Raw genomic sequence first — 18,164 nt, forward strand, 5'->3', positions numbered from 1 at the left:
ATAGTGATTTAATTGAAAATTTTGCATTTTTAAACTAGACATTAAATAATATTAAAATATATCAAATAATATTAATAATCTTATCTTCGATGGTTGGATAGCGAAATACATTCAATTAGAATTTTTTTGCTTTCTTTTTTTTGCAATGATACAGTCAAATTTGAGATTATCTATTTTATTTACGGTCGAGTGAGTTTGTTTCAAGTTTGAGCAGATCGTTCATGTCCTCCAGGCTCCAGACAGATAGCTGCAGTATATTAAATTGACATGCTACATGGTCAGATTAAACGTAGGCGTACCGAACGTTTTGTAGTCAATCGAAGATATCGGTGCGACTCTCCTGTATCACCGTAATACTGACAAATAACACGGACTTATACTAGTGTCTGAGGATAGTTATGCTGTTAGATAATTGTACATCGTCGTTTCTAGCATCAACATGAAATAAATATTTTGGTACTTATTTTTCCTATTTACCAAGTTGGAAACCATGTGAAATTTCAGTTCAATGTTCGGGAAACACTCTTCGGGTAAAACCACATTGTGGGTTTACCAATCTTAATAATAACTAATAATTGCGTTGCTATCGAATATTGTTGAATGATACAGGATTTAATTTCCATGTTTTCTTGTATTAAGCACGTTTTAAAAAATGAAATGATCAACCTTTTCTAACATAACATAACTATAATCAAACTGTAATAGATACTAGCCCACTTTTCCCCGTCCAACTTCAGAATGTTTATATAACCATCTTTCAGAATTGCACTAAAAATATTTTATTGAATCAATATTTGAGTAGTAAAAGAAAAGTAACAACCGAACAAATAACGACAAAATGAAATACTAGTGGCTCTGAAATAACAATTCAAAATATATCGGTTGAGTTGAAAGACTGATCGTATTCAGAAAACAGAGAAAATTTTCATTATTCTCCAGTTGCAGAATAAAAAATGATCTGCATAGAGTTTTTTGAAAGCACGCTTGAATCATTGATCGAATCAATTGACCGAATAAAATACATCAAATAAAAAATGCTTCACATGGGTTTTCATCATTTTTATCCATTTTACTTCATGAAATGGATTTTGTACGTTTTACGCTCATGAATCTGGAATCACAACCAATTCAGTTTCAACCTTAGTGATATCATTGCTATCTAAAGCAAAAAAGTTTTCCTTAACATATGTACCATTTCAAGTTTTATTGAAGTGCGCACACGAATGGAAAAGAGACCAGCCAGTCTTTCGGAAAATATAAGCAAGTCTTGGTTCTCTGGACCATCCCAAGAGTGCAGCAAAGCATTTACTCGAATCGATTCGGCGAAATTGAGCTCAAGATCCGTTTTGTGTCTATTTTTATTTTACAGACCACTATTTTTTTATTCCTCTTCTTTCCTTTAAAAATTAGTTTCCAGTTGTGTAAATCTGGGAGTCTGAAGCGTGTGCTTATCTACATTTTGTTTGAAAGGATGCAACGGCAAAAATAGAATAGAAACATAAAGTTCAAAATATTATAGAGAGAGCTGGGGAGTGTATCAAAACTCATCAAAAACAGAAACGAACACACACAGACAGTGTACCAAAAGACAAATACCATCCTTAAAATGATATTTAAATGCGATCAAACTTCCTAAAATTATCCAGTTCAAAACATTCTTGAAGGTGAAAACGTTCAACATAAAATTATGAAAAAAAATTCTGTCTGAAAATATTGTTTTCAATGATTCATTGGTCTCACTATGTTAGAATAACATGTATATTGATTAGCCTCTTTACGATCACAGGCAAAATATTTCGTCCCAACACAATTGGAAAAAATTTAAAAATTAAAAAAAAATTCTTCACCCCTTTTTTTATCATTGCGAAGTTTCATCGTAATCCTATGCACTAAACTTTTTTTTCTCCTCCTCTTTTTGCCCATACTCCTGTTTTGTGATTTCCTCCCTTCCACATATAATATGTACCTTTCTCAGAAATAATCATTCCACTATATGATGTCTACGTAAGTGAGAAAGAGAACGCGTAGAGGAGGATGAAGGCGAAAGAGAAATCTACTTGTAGGCCTACTCTCTCATCTACTGTATTGTTTTCCCGTTTTTCTTTTATTTATTTCTTTCACCCTTCTTTCTTTTTTTTTAACGTGCAAACACGGCAACCAGATTTATCGCCGATGCTTCTACTACAAATCATCCACATTTGTTGCCAAAATCTTGTACTCGAAGGGCTTAAATGCTAAAACTCAATCGGTGTTCCTCACGTGAAGCAAATTCTTCTAACACCTTAACCTTTCGTATCCGGTTCTGTTGATTGAAAACAGAATCTTTAGTTATTTCCCATTATCTACCTAGATTAAGTATAAAAGGTATAGAAACGGAGATTATGGTGAACATGGTGAAGAACATGCATGTGAGGGAATTTAAAAATAAATAAAAACCATCATATTATTCTAGTGGGAATAAAATTGCGAATCAAATTTGCAATATGTTTCAAATCTACTCCATCACTGTACGAACACTGTAATATAAAACTCTCGTGTTTAAAATGTGTGTGTGAATCAACACACTGCTTTTTCCCCCTTTTTTTCTCTCACGATATCACAAAAAAATACAGAAAACTTCGTCATCTTTTGAATCATCTGGTGGAAGGAAATGAAAAAAAAAAGTATAGTGTTAGATATATCGTGAAAACACAAGTAAAACAAAATACAGCAAAACCACGACGGAAAGAGAAAAGGAGGTAACAGACTATCATCGATATGGTTTCGATTACACGCTTCGGTTCAGTGATCGAAAGTAATTACATACATTTTACGAAAGCAAAATAAATCATTCTGGTCATTACCTTCATTCGAGCTGCTCATTTCCTGTGATTTTTGGATCAGCTTCAGAGATCCAGTGACAGGATCAATATTGACCATGGCTTGCCTCTTCTTGAGTCGACGCCCCGATGGGTAAGTGGCGACCCGTCGAATGGTGAACCTGACTGGCAACACCGAATCCCATTCATCTGGCAACACGGTAATGCGATAGAATGGTTCTTTCGGAGGATGATCTGCTGGAACGAGCACTTCTGTATACTCCCTTGGTACAGACCAGCTGAAAGCCACTGTAATTACTGAAATGAAAGGACGACAATAATTTATCGGATATAATTAATCAATATTTCAATTTCAATTTTATTTCCGTACATGAAAATATTACAGATCATTACAACTGATACATTTCCTGATACAAATGAGAACACCAAGCAGCACAATACAAATTATGCATGTATAGTCGAACCACGGATAAAACGGCATATAAATGCCTTGACGAGCACCGTGGCCGATAAGAAGGGTTGACAAAAACAATCAGGAAAATAAAAAGTCGAAAAAAAAACAACAAAATTGATGCTATTTTGATGAGAAAAGTTCATCTCATCGATTTCACTTTATGAAGTCGTTTTAAGTACTTTGAATTGTGCCAAAATATGTTAAATATGCAATGCTAATTTTTGCATCTTGTATTATGCTCATAAAAAAAATCATATTTATTTATAGAAAACAAAAAGACATCATCAAATTTATCAGTTACTCAAATTTTCGTCATTTCAACACATGGAAAATGGTGTAAATCAAAAATTTTCACTATTGGTATTTTGTATTTTTTCTTGAAAAATGTTACGGAATAAATTTCTCTTGTTTTCATTGGGATTTTTTTATTGTATTTACTGCACAAAAATATATATTTTTTATAATATTTCACTTTTCAATTTGCCAAATTATCATTTTATGGGAAATGAAAATATTACAGTTAAACTTCATTTTTTTGCCAATTATTATTATTTTTTCATATTTTACGGCAACTTTCGATAAAACGACTCTCATAGCAAATACCAATAATTTTGTAGGAGTGTATATGAAGTATATTTGAGATTTTCAAAATCTAAGGGAAGTGAAGACACCAGTAATAAAAGGAAGAAATACTGCAGAGAGCTGTGTATCTCTTGAAGAAAAATGCTAATATTTTCTTTTTTATCTCCAAAAGAACCTGAACGGATCTTTGTACGTGTCTTTGTAACTTGCTTCATGAATACTAATGTACTTTTAAGCTATATAGTATGTGTTATTTTATTATCTTAAATTATCTCAACCAGCATTATCGGGGGGTTAAACTTCATTCAACTTTAATTTTTGAATGTTTGTGTTGTTTTGTATTAGAAGTATTTGAATATTCATACACAGCAAAGTTCCGAACATGACTTTGCATAACTAATGTGGATTTATTCAGTTTGAAATACGTTTTTATTAACAAATTAGGGAAACATATACGTGTTTTATTCGAAAAAACTCTTTCGCTCTCTCTTCTTTCTTTATATACCCCCCCCCCCATAATACTTTAAATTCTCAATTCTTTAAATACAGCAAAACCCCTCTTTTGCGGACACTAACGGGACAAAAAAATTTAAATTTGTCCGTAAAAGAGGGGTGACCGTATCGTATGAGAGAGTTTTATTTAATTATTTATTTATTTTATTTTTAATCAGTCGCTCCGTATTTGAGGGTGACCGTTAAACAGGGGTTCGAAAACCATTATTGAAATATGCTTATATTATATACATATATATATAATATGAGCATATTGTATATATATATTATATATATAATATATATATAATATATACACACACTGAAGAGCCAAAAAAACTGGTCCACCTGCCTAATATCGTGTAGGGCCCCCGCAAGCACGCAGAAGTGCCGCAACACGACTCTGATTGGTTTCATATCTCTTTATTTGCATATGCATGCCTGTACTTGTTTTTTTGGCTCTTCAGTTTATATATACATACACACACACACAGGGTGCCCTGTAAGTGCTAGCGTGGCCTTTAACTTATCAACCAGCCGTCGTAGAGGTATGATTCCGGTTTATAAAATGCTCAACAGGCGTTCAAAAATTACCCTGTAGCAGTTTTGAGAGTGGAAATACAGTGTGTCACAAAATAAAAAAACCTGCATTTTTATACGTTCCCCCCTGTGAGAACTTCCAATGAAAAATTTTTTGTCCTGGCTCCCCTAATGCCATAAAGAAAATTCCATGTTTCTAAGCGCAATATTCACAGAGATATTCGAATTCGAAAAAAAGAGGAAATTTGGGGAAAAACAGCGTTAAATGCGGAAAAAACCGTTTTACCGTCATTTAACGTTCTTTTTTTCCCAAATTTCCTCCGCTTTTTTGAATTGGAATATCTCTGTGAATATTGAAGTAAGAAACATGGAATTTTTTTAATGGCATTAGGAAAGACAGGGCAACAACCTTCTCATTGGGAGTTAGAGCACAGGGGGAAACGTATAAAAATTATAGATTTTTTTATTTTGTGACACACTGTATTTCCACTCTCAAAACTGCTACAGGGTAATTACAAGATTCATTGAAATACTAGTCATTTGTGGAGATGAAGATTACAAGGGGACTCGAAGTCCCCGTGGGGGCAGAGATGAATTTTCTTCCGATAGAAGAAAATGCCAACTTCACACAGACTGCACTCACATGATCTGAAATTTCTCAAATTGCGCATAAACATGCTATGTTTATGTTTTACTTTGCTTTTCAAGCATGACTACGGAAGATATTGTGAAGTGATTCGGGATCGACTTCGGCAGAGGATCGATTATCATAAAATGGCTATGATGTCACAAAATGAGTAATACAAATTTAATATCGTTAGACTATGAAGTTAGTAAAATATTAGGTGAATTGTTATTACATGGAATGAAAGTGCTTTTGCCTCTGTCATGTCCGTCTCTAATTGATTCAAATGGATGCAGAAATTTTGACAAAAATCAAGTAATTTGCTACACAAAGACGTATTCCTTCACACTGGTGCTAAAAAATTACGTGCGGGTGTGAACACATTTTTCACTAAAACATCTTCTTTCTTATTTCGGAAAATTTCTTAAATCAGAAAACATCCCACGCATGTGAAAGGGAATTTTCTTCATATTCTTTTTCGTATTCTATAGCAGTCCATATGCTATAAAGAAACTGTATATATCATATGCCACCCAATTGTGTTGCCTAACCGTATATAACAACTTCATTCTTTTACTTCTCTTCTGAACGTGGAGATTTTTCGGAAAGTTCCTAAGATTTCATTCATTTCAAAATATTTGGAGAGCATCCAAAGAACTCGTTCTGGTGATGAGTTTCTTCTTTCTGCGATCGGATTTTACCTTTTCAGGGTGTAAGACATTTGGTCTCTTCTATTGACAAGAATAGATATTTCTTTTTTTGGGTAATAGCATGGCTATTTTTTAAAACGCTATTTTTTGAAACACTATTTTTCCCCAGGTATTAAGAAATATTTTGAAGACCGTCTCGTGTAACGGCGGTCGAATCGTCATCAGGAATATGTAATAACCCAATGCCGGACGAGATGTTTTCATCATTGGTGCAAAGGTGTGTGCAGCTTGTGAACGGGACTTAGTGAATCAGGTTAATAAATCATAGGATCTCGAGAATAGAATGCGGAGAAATAATGTGGTTTTCAGTGGTATACCCCCGAACTTGCTAGCGAACGCTGGTCGGAAACAGAATCTGGGGCTCTTTGACTGACCTGGTGATCGAGCGGTGCCATCGTGCTGGACGGAAGAGTGCTGGTAAGACTAGGCCGATTATTTGTAATAAACTTTAAGGATGCTCAATGAGCCTTGCGGTGTTCTGTAAAACTAAAAAGTACGAACATTTTTATCGCTGCCGATTATTCCTATTGTGTTCGACAGGCTAGGAGAAAACTGATTGAGTACGGAAAAAATAGTTCTCAAGATGGAGAAATTCGATTCAAACTTATTTTTGATAAACTGTTTTTAAATAATACATTATAGTAAAAATAATACACTAAATTTAATTTAACTATGTTGGATTTCAACCGCAGTAAAAAATTTATTACGGCATAAAATTTTATACGAAAGATTGTTTCTTAAGAGTAAAAGCCAGCCACATCTATATCTACCTCTTTGTGCAGTTTTAAATCCGGGTTCTAGCTCTATATTGAAACTCCCAAACAGCTCATAAAAATCATCTTCTGATGCTGGTACCCAAGTTTCACATAAAAAAACAATATCGTATGCAATTAGATTACTCCAAATCGTGGAGCTTAAATTAAATAGACCAGACACATTCTAAAATAATAATTGAACCGTACTCCGGTTTTTATGTTAAAAGTTCTCAACCTCCACAACCTTGTTAACAGAATGGTCAAATACAAAACATTTGTTATTTAAAAACAGTTTATCAAAATTAAGTTTGAATCGAATTTCTCCATCTTGAGAACTATTTTTTCCGTACTCAATCAGTTTTCTCCTAGCTTGTCGAACACAATAGGAATAATCGGTAGCGATAAAAATGTTCGTACTTTTTAGTTTTACAGAACACCGCAAGGCTCATTGAGCATCCTTAAAGTTCATTACAAATAATCGGCCTAGTCTTACCAGCACTCTTCCGTCCAGCACGATGGCACCGCTCAATCACCAGGTCAGTCAAAGAGCCCCAGATCCTGTTTCCGACCAACGTTCGCTAGCAAGTTCGGGGGTATACCACTGAAAACCACATTATTTCTCCGCATTCTATTATATATATATATATATTCCAGGTGACGCAATATATTTATGTCATTTAGTCTTTCAGAGCTTAATTTGAAAGCTTAGTAAACCTGTCTCGATAGCACATGAGTTGAATTCATAGAGTGGTGGCGTGTTTCGATAGGTTTTATCCGATCACAAGTAGTTTTAATGGAGCTATCAAGACAGCAAGCATGAGACAGCGAAGTATATCAGGTACAGTTTAATAATCATTATTTCACGAACAGGTGCTTGCACAATGTAATTGGGTAACAATTGTAAATCTAAACCTCTATGACCAATCGTAGTTGCGCCTGTATACGCTAAGGCGCGAGTATACTAATATTATAATGGCTCTTCCATCATCGTTTAATTAGATATTTGCGTTCCTACAAATTCTCGGAAATTCAAGAGCGTAATTTCAAGATTGCACACACACACAACACAGCTAACGTTACTCAATGATATTAGCCAAATGAATTATCCGATGTAATACAGTTGACTATGATAATCGAATTCTCACGATTCATACTTTCTGCAACTTTTTACAGTGCATGATATGTGTGGATAGTAAATATAGAGGAAACGGGAAAAGTTGGCAAACGAAGTAAATCCTGCAGCATTACGCCAGCCCGAATTGCTCAAAAACCGGTTTTTGACGGCAAAATCACCTCAGGCACACCTTAAAAACTGGTTTTTGAGCGATTCGGCTTAGCGTAGCACTGTGGATGTGGACTAGGCTCAAGATATGCAGATTATGTACTTTTCTAAATTCAAAAAAAAAAAAAAAACTCACATGAAATCTGTTTTTTTTTTTTTTTGTGAATGTATTCATCATCCTACCCCAATCCCGGGATAAGATGACGGACAGAATGAAATTACATGGAATGTGAATCAAGTACCATTATTATTACCTAAATGTTCATTTCGCATTACTGTCAATATACGAGTAATATGAAAAAGCCGATACGATTTTCTCAGCAATTCCCCATTAGCTCAAGTTTAGCATCTCAGCAATAGCTTTATTTACATTAGTCACCTTTCCCTGGTTCTCCCTATTTGAGGAAAAATAATATTGGCGAAATCCTTCCAAGCAGAAGTTTGTTTCGCATCCTCGTAATAATGGACAATATATTTTCAATTCCATACGATTTCGTTTCTGTGTCTTCAACGATTTATAGGCATTTGATCTTGAGGTTCTGAAAGGCGGAAGCACCTAACAGTATGTCATATATACGAACTGAGGAATAACGGCTGGGGTATTCACTTATTGTTCAAACCATCATTTCTGTCGTGTTTGGTGATAAAATCAAAGCAATTACTTAAAAGCACTTCTTTTGCAAAATTTTATGACAGCAAAACAATACAAAAAAAAAATCTGATTTGTGATAATAACCTGCTGAGGTAATGTCTCTCAAAAACACAGCCATATTTCTGGAAACCACCCAAATAGAGAAAAATAATTTATTTTTACTTTTCGATAGAATGAAAACTCTTTATTTTCACTTTCTAGTGAAGTTAACTGTAGATTGCTAAGTAGTTTGGAAGAATACACTAATGCTCAAAAGTTAAGCAACAAAATCAAAAATGCTTATAAAAGTAAATGTTTTAATTCTTTTTTGTTGGAGTTTACGCAGATCATAGGGAGCAAAGGACACTCTCTGGTGAAATTGCAAAGAAAAAAAATAGAAAATCCAAAATCTAATACTTGACGTAAAGTTTGAAAAACCATAACTATGAATTTGAAGAAAACCCCCAAAAAACATTTTCGAACGTTGCAATTTTGATTATCAATGACAAGTTGAAGGATAATTTTTTTTAAACGAAATAATATTACTTTAATTTATAAACACGCGCATTTCATTGAATTCAGGAACTTTGGATATACATTAAGTAGAAAATTTCATTAAGAATATCGAATAATTCTAGTGATTAAAGACCTTTCAGAGCTGAATAATTTAATTGCCACCAATTCGTTATTCTTCAATTATATACTACTACTACCACCACACACGCTTGTAAGTATCTAGCTCCAAATGTATGAATATATTTAATTGCACTCTGTTTTATGAGAGTGGAGTTAAGTGAATAATCAATTTGATACGAAATGAAACTAAATTAAAAGAGTTTATCCTGAAGGGCCGAAAAGTAATTAATTGGACGGAGGTGTTTATTTGTAGTTGAACGTACAAAGGAGTAGTGGTATTTATCAGTTTAATCTGTGAAAAGGAGGAATTCCTGGATAATCATTGCTTTATCGGTGAGATATTAATAATATATGTCTTCTGTTAGCACATTTGAGCGAGGAGGCGGATAAAACAATCGGATGAATCAGGCAATCGCACGTGTGTTCCGTTAGTTGAAACTGAAAACTGTTAGCTTGATCGAGTTATATTAAATTTTTGAACCTATTCCGGTAACATCAGATATACAGGGTGAAAACTCAAATCCGTTTCACCTCGAATAATTCCTAGACTGTTGCTATAGAAACATACTTTTAGATAGGCAGTGCCGTCTTACGAACATGGGCCGAGGGCCTCAAGAAAAAAGGGGGCCTCACAAAAATGGGATCTGGTTGAGATTTTCGAAAATTTGCCTGTGGTAGGGCCTCAGAAAAATCATTTGGCCCGGGGGCCCATGATGCTCTTAAGACGGCCCTGCAGATAGGATGGAGTATTTAGAAAACGTGCCCATCGTGTCACTTATTTTATCAAGAGCCTCGTAGTACCAAGCGTACCAAGATACAAATTTAATTTTCTATACGTTCACCCTGTTCTCTAACTACCAATTAGAAAGTTGTTGTTCTGCGTTTCTGACCCACCAAAAAAGTATATTCGCTTAGATATTTGAATTAAAAAATTGATGGAAAAGAATCGCATAAACAAACGGATAAGATCGTTTTACGATTCATATATGCCGTTCTTCACATCATTTTCAGCGATATTTGAATTTAAATATCTCAAGGAATATTGCTCTTAAAAACATAGATTTTTTTTGGGATCACGGGAAACAGGGCAACAACTTTTTAATTGGGAGTTAGAGGACAGAGGGACCGTATAAAAAATTAGATTACGTATCTCGGTATATATACGTCCCTTGGTAAAATAAATGACAAATCTTAGATAAAAACGCGTTATTTGAATATTTTTTCTACTTGAAAGTATGTTTCTATAGCCAATAGCTTACGAGTTATTTGAAGTGAAACGGATTAACATTTCTGACGTAAGCAGACTTGAAATATCTGTTACGGTAAATGTGATAAAACCTGTGATTATACATATAATCACTGACCAGTTTGGTAAGTTTTTAAAAATTTATCACATTTACCGGTGATTATGAATAATCTCCGGTTCTTTTTGGTAAATATGATAAAGTATCAACAAAATTATATAATTTAACTGACATGCTCAAACTTCAGTCTAGCATGAGAAATTCGATCTATAATTTCGGTTATTTATATATTTTTTGCACACGTTGCACAATTTTTTGCAGATGTTGGTGTGTGTGAAGAACCCTAACATTACAAGACCGATAATAGTTATATATATTTTATATTTTTCACTCTTATTTTATTTTAATTGAATTTAATAGTAAAATCCATGCATTGTGCGTAACAAGTAGAGGCAAAAATATTAACCTACTGTAGTTAAATGAAGAAACGAGAGGGTGATAAACTTTTCCATATTTCTAAAACTTTCTAAGTTAATTTGGGAATTTTTCATAATCGTAAAAGCAATAAATGTGAAATTTATTAAATTTAAAGTAACGATTGGTTATTATGCGTAATCACCAATTATGCATAATCACCAATTTATCTCTTTTGCCGTAACATATCCGTACTGTTAATTCGTGTATAAAATCATGTCATCAAGACACAAACGGCTCAAAACTTTTGTACTTTTTATTATTATTATTTTTAAAATGGAGAAGGAAAATATTTTTCATCAAAGTTGAGCGTATTGTTATTATGTATTTTTCATTTAATGAATGCATTGTAGGACATAACATTCTGAAGAAGCGCTTAGTGCAAATCCGATGTATACCATTGGTATTTCTCTTTCCCAACTTTGAATAATGAAATTAACAAATGATCTATATGTGAAAATAGTTAATTGATTGTCACTGGTAAGCAAAAAGTGCTGAACAAACTAACCTTGAACTGAAAAAAAAAATATTATAGAGAGAGATTATTATTATTTAGTGTTGTTTTCGATCGTTGATATGGTTGCTCGAAAGACAGAGCGATCATTTGTCTTCGAAATAAAATAATTTCTTAAAGAAACTCCTGCATGCCACAACTCACGCAAAATCTTTTGGAACATGCGTGAACGGAGAAATAAATGAGTATTTTCCTTTTTAACTTTTATCCTGCAATAAAGTGATTTGTTTTGTTTTGAACAAATTGTGAGAAAACTGTTATCTTTCATTGTTACAGCATGGTTAACCCAAGAAAGTATTTTTAGATTGCCATTGCACAAAGAAGTGCTTATTTATATATAAAGAGAGTACTTATTAATTTTTATCAAATTGGTAAAAGCGAAATAATGTCGGTAAAAATTCTAGAGTATAAATGAATTCATGCATAAACTGTAATAGTATATAATAATTTATAATAATAGTATAATCATCATTTTCACACACTAAATACGCATAAATGCTTGAGATTTATATAACAATATACCATCTATAGAAAATATTTCCATCATTTGAACAAACGTTCATAAAAACAATGTAAAAACACAAAATCTTTAGATTTGAAAATCCTAAACCCACTGCTATCAAATTAATAAAATCATCTACCAAATGCAAGAAATTACTCGATTTAAACATCATTTAAAAATGATTTGTTAAGCTGTTCTATTCTTTTTATTGAATAAAGAAAAAATTTTATGTATTTGAAACACCTCCTTCAGCAATTCTGTGTCGTTAAGAAAATGTGTAACCAAGTAGTTTGAAAAAAAAAAAATGTCTGTTCTTAATAATATCTCTCCAAGTTTATTCTTGTCTCAAAAATATTCTCGCATATCATGTCAGATCCATCGAAACACGTCGTTTATCAGAAATAACTGTTCCACCTTATACTCATTCAAAGCTCCAATAAAACAAATACAGTTTTTGGCAAGTTTTGTATATCTTATCTTAAAATTTCACTCATTTTCTACAAAAAGCACCACTCATGGTTATAGTTTCGTGCATTCATTTATCTTTCTTTATTTACGGATTTTACTCTGTAATCGTGAATATTAAAAAAACAGAAGACCATGAGATATATAAATAATGTGTAATTTAATTTAAATAACAGTTATTTTGTTATTATTTATTTTCTTTCTCCATCGTTGAGGCTTAAAAATTTATTTTCTCCATATACATTATCATTTATTACGACTACTCTCTTTCAATTTTTTCTTTTGTGGGAACGTTTCATATATAATATCTGTATGGTATTTTTATATCGCATATTATTCGTGCAGAACTTGGATATGTCATTCATATTCGAAGGGGTTGTATAGTTATTAAAATAGAAAAATAAACTCTTTATAAGGACACTTTGTGCCCGAAACAACGATCAGAAAATTATTGCCCTGTCTCTCTCGATGCCAAGAAAAACAATCACACTTTTTCTAAGTGCAATATTCGCTGAGATATTTTAATTAAATAATTGGAGAAAATTTGAGAAAGAGCAGCAAAAACGAATGGCCAAAGCCTTTTTTCTTTTTTATGCTGTTCTTTCCCAACTCTCCTCCGATTTTTGAATTCAAATACCTCAGCGAATATTACACTTGTAAACGTGAGATCTTCTTTGTCTGCCTCAAAAGAGTAGGGCAAAAACTTTCCACATGGGTTTTTGAGGACAGTGTGTCCGTATAAAAAGTTGTTTTTTTATTTTAATAACTGTACAACCCCTTGGAATATGAATGGCGAATCTGGGGTCTACACGTTGTTTGGATACTTTTCTAATTGGAAGTATGGCTCTAAAATCGACAGTTCGCTAATAAAATGTCGTGCGTGTTGTGACCGATACACGCTGTTTATTTATTTATATTTAATGTCAGTTTCCCCTTATTTAATTTTTCATAATGTAGTAAATAAAGGGTTAACACGGAAAGTTCAAACCTACAAGTAACACTGGATATGTACTATTCATCATGCAAGGCGAAAAACGATACTGACATACGTTAAATAAACGAATGAGTCTATCATTTTGAAAATGAAGAAAGTTCCAATTACTTTGTTTTTTTTCCGCCCTCTTTTCACAATGCAGCAGATGAGCTCCATGAAGTAAAAACTGTGGCTGCCAGACTATTTTGTGACATTCTCAAATAAAAGTGTTAATAAATAAAAATTCCCATTTTTTCCCAGAACATATCGAACCACGGAAAAACCTGACACTCCGTAAGACGAGTTCGTATCTGAAGACGATAAATCAATTCTCATCTACTCGCTTTCATAGCTTATGGCAAGCGTGCCAAAAACAAAATTGAAAAAGTACACCATGATCGAAAATATTCTAAATAAGAATCCCGTGCGCAAAAATAACGGAAGAGAAAAACTAGAGTCATTCATTGGACGTTTGTCGGTTAAAAACACCATGTTAATTTACACTTTCCTATTCAAAAATCAAATCAACTCAAATACGATTAATTAATGTGATGAAGGTACCATCCGGAATTATAGTACCCACTCGCAGTTTCTTCGACATCAGCAAGAGCAAGAGCATCAGTCACAAACTAAATCGGTCACATAACGTAACTAAGAAACATTCTGAAAATTAAAAAAGGAAAAGCTCTATAATCTCTTCGCTCCAGAAGTACACATGTGTACCTGATTTTTAATGGTTTTTTAAATGGTTTTCAATGATTCTTTTTCAAGTTAAGACTTGAGATATGCTAAGAGTACCTATATCAAATAGTCTCAGTAAAAATGTCAAAAAAACCCAAAAAAATTAATTAATTAATTTTTTTTTCTTTTGAAGGGCATAAAATAAGTACAAATCAATCAAAAAAAAATTTTTTTTTTAATAGTCAGTTTTGGCTCAGGTTTGAAGAGGATAGACTGAAAATCAAAAATCGAAGACGATGAGCACCTTCATTGTAATCATCAGTTGATTGAATACCTAAATATAAATAAACATGAAAGTGATAGATAGCACATGAAAAATATATTTGATTCCGAAACTTTTTTCATTGCCATTGTCTCATGCAAACCTCTTTCTGAATTTCTGCCAATTTTTTCACGTTTGCATGATATATAAAAAAATCTTATTTATAAAAATTACTCTAATAAACATTTTTTTTTCCGAAATCCAATCATTAATTTAAATACTGTAGGTTTTTATGTTATAATGCGTTAAGTATAAGATTTGGAATAAAATGACAACATGAAAAAACTTATCTGGTTTCTTCTGAAAGAAAGAATATTCGAGAAAGTATAAATAACCACGAAAAAAGAATTATTACATAAAACGAACTCGAATTTCGTATGATTTCCCTTGATTAACATTTCATGTAATTTCACTATACTAAAACCTCATTAGTTTATTTTGAGGAGCTATTTGCAGAAAACTATATACGTTACAAAGATTCCAGACTTCTTTACAATGTCTTACAACAGCTGTATAGATGTTCGAACATGTATTTTAATTATGCCTAGACCTACGGAAACGAAAACGCATGCATTGGGAAACGAGATAAAGAATAGTCGAAACTCGGTATATCCAGCGTTTTCTTCAGTTTGAATAAAAGTTAATGGAGAAATGTAAGAAAGCAGAATAAAAAAATAATAAATAAGAAGGATAGGAGATATTTCGTGCATGACATTATTAACATGCTCGCAAATGCAATGCTGCATTATTCCGTAAGAAATAAAAGAAGCCATAAAGTATATGAGTTTTACTGAAAACGGTAACGTTGTTTCTTGTTGTTTTGCAATAAACAGAAATGCGATAGAATAATGGTTGGCTTGGGTAACAGTTTCTGTTGGTAAGGCACGAAATTCGAAAAAAAAAAGAGAATTGTAAACATTCGACGAAGAATGTAAAATATAATGAAATTCGTGAGTCCGTTTCATAAATCCAGCTAAATTTATGTTACACTTTCTCAATTTTCATCATTTTACAAACAACTATTCCGCATTGTTTGGGAGATTGGTTGCTGTTATTGATCATCAATTTTTTTCCGACTGCTTTCAGCTTCTTTCTATCACTAACAGTCAATTTTATGCTTTGGTATTGAAAGTAATATTGGTTCATTTAAAAAGTAGAGAGAAATTTACTCAAAATGTTCATATTGAAACAGAATAGTTTATATTTAAAAAAAAATCATCCATAAAAGGAAAGTTTAGTAGAGATCATTCATTCACAAAGCTTTTTTAGGCCGTTCTTAGTTTGAACTGACTTTGGTGGATATTTTATATAATTTCTTATTTCATTTCAGTGAATAAAATATTGAATTACGGTCTATTTCAAAAGTTTAGTCACGGTAAGTAAATTGCAACAAACAGAAAACTAGATGACGTAGCAAAAAAATCTCTTGAGACTTGTTTACCTATAAACAAGGCTTTGTATATATAGTATGAAATTTCAAAAATGTAGATAAATACATACAGGGTGTTCCAAAGCATGAAAAACAAGTGTTTCGGAAGTTTAGGTACAAACATCATTTTATGCAAATTAATAGCTGTGTGTGATTGGACGATCAATATTATGTGTCAAATGTGTGATATAAAAGGAGAATTACTGATTTCATCACTAAATATCAAAATGCCGAAGTCATCGGAATATCAAGACAGAGATTAGTAAATTGTGGAAGATGAAAATGAAAGTAAATCAAATTTCGAATGCTTTACAATATTTTAAATGAGGTCCTGTTTTAAATTATCTTGTGCTAAACATTAATATAGTTTTAAAAACAAAAGATTAAACATGGCTCCAAGTCCATATGTTTATAAAGGGAAAATCGTTACAAAAGTCTGGTATGGTTTATAGAGCATTTTACTTCAGAGGACGGACTTTTCTATCTTTTCTAGGACTCTGAAAATTATCAGGAAACTCGTGAGCATAATCTTCTCATATTTTGGGAAATAATTAGATGGGCATAAATGTTGTTATTTCATAAAGGTAGTGTCCCAATACATCATTTCACTTCTACAAAGCGGTGGCTTTTATAGCTCAACTCGCCTTGTTTGGACTAGCCTGTTCTAAGCTGGACCTCAATCCAATAGAGAATGTGTGGGGCTATCTTATCCCAACCAGTGACCAATATTGGGAAGAATTATCGAACTATTGTGAACCTGAAAGCAGCCATAAAAGTATCATAGCCTTCTTTGAGTTCAAAAATTATACGTAATGTCCAAATTATGATCATGAAACAAAATGCATTTGAAGTGATGTGATGCTAAGGTATTCCTATACATAAATAAACTATTTTTGTGTGTGATGTTGGACCTTCGAAACATTTTTTCGATCTGTGCCTAGACTTTCGAAACAATGTTTTTTCACACTTTGGAACACACAGTTTATATTTATTTACATTTTCGAAATTTGGTACTATGTATATGCAGGCTTGTGTGTGTGTAAATGAATCTCAAGAAATTTCTTCCCGCTTCTAGTTTTTTGTTTGTTGCAATTTTCTTACCGTGCCTAAACTTATGAAACAAAGTGTAAAACTCACAGTCAACTGAACAAAAATAATCTTTCCTAATTACAGTAATTACAACGGTCATTGCACTTTATAGTTAGTAGTATAACCCTGAGGGTTTCTGGCTTCAAATCCCAAACCTGAGGGTTTCTCGCTTCAATCCCAAACCTGAGGGTTTCTGGCTTCAATCCCAAAATTGAGGGTTTCTGGTTTCAATCCCAAAATTGAGTGTTTCTGGCTTCAATCCAATAATTGAGGGTTTCTGGCTCCAATCCCAAAATTGAGGGTTTGAAAAAACAATCTGAATGAATGACAGATGGTTTAATAGTTGAAGAAAGAAATTCCCTTTTTTCTAAGACGCAGACGTTAACATGCTGTGACCTAGATTGAGATCAAGAGAGTTATTACACACTTAATCATCTTGTGCGTAAGAAGAGGAGAAAAGATTTAAAAGGAAACAAATCTGTTTTTAATTACAGTCGTTTACGAGACGTGTTTTGGTCAAGACCATCTCATTCACGATGCTTTCTTTTCCTAGAAAAATCGAATCTAAAAACATTTCATTTTATGTAATTAGTTTTTTTTTATTTTTTGTTTGTTTTGGCTTTATTTTTTTTTTTACTGTGTATGAAAGTGAAATTATAACAGTAGATATTTCAAATTCCTCATGCCATAAATCTATACATCTAGGAAGAAGTTACTTCTTTCACATTTGTTCTAAAGAAAATAAGAACGTTTTCGACATTAGATACTTTTTTAAAAGTGATCAAGGTAACTTGGAACCATATTTTGTAGGGGTGCAGATGAATGAAAATGAATTTACAAAACTTTGCAAAACAGGATGTAGTAATGAATGATCTTCATCATTTCCGATTTCCATCCACTGCACTCGTTGTTGGACCGTCATTAAGTGGAAAAACAACATTAGTT

General features: G+C 32.7%; 1 protein-coding gene across 1 annotated transcript in view; it reads right to left on the reverse strand.

Annotated features, from left to right (window-relative positions):
- The window catches only part of LOC149085581 (proto-oncogene tyrosine-protein kinase receptor Ret-like), a 137,157-nt gene that overhangs the window by 86,189 nt on the left and 32,804 nt on the right, over window positions 1–18,164 (reverse strand). Inside the window, exon 2 of the mRNA XM_089233709.1 lies at window positions 2,844–3,116. Coding sequence (XP_089089835.1) covers window positions 2,844–3,116 — 273 coding nt within the window. The remainder of the gene's footprint in view (window positions 1–2,843; window positions 3,117–18,164) is intronic.

Source organism: Pholcus phalangioides, unplaced genomic scaffold (assembly GCF_987345545.1).
Source record: "Pholcus phalangioides strain wild (caught in Gottingen) unplaced genomic scaffold, Ppha-v1.0 ptg000007l_1, whole genome shotgun sequence".
Lineage (NCBI taxonomy): Eukaryota > Metazoa > Arthropoda > Arachnida > Araneae > Pholcidae > Pholcus > Pholcus phalangioides.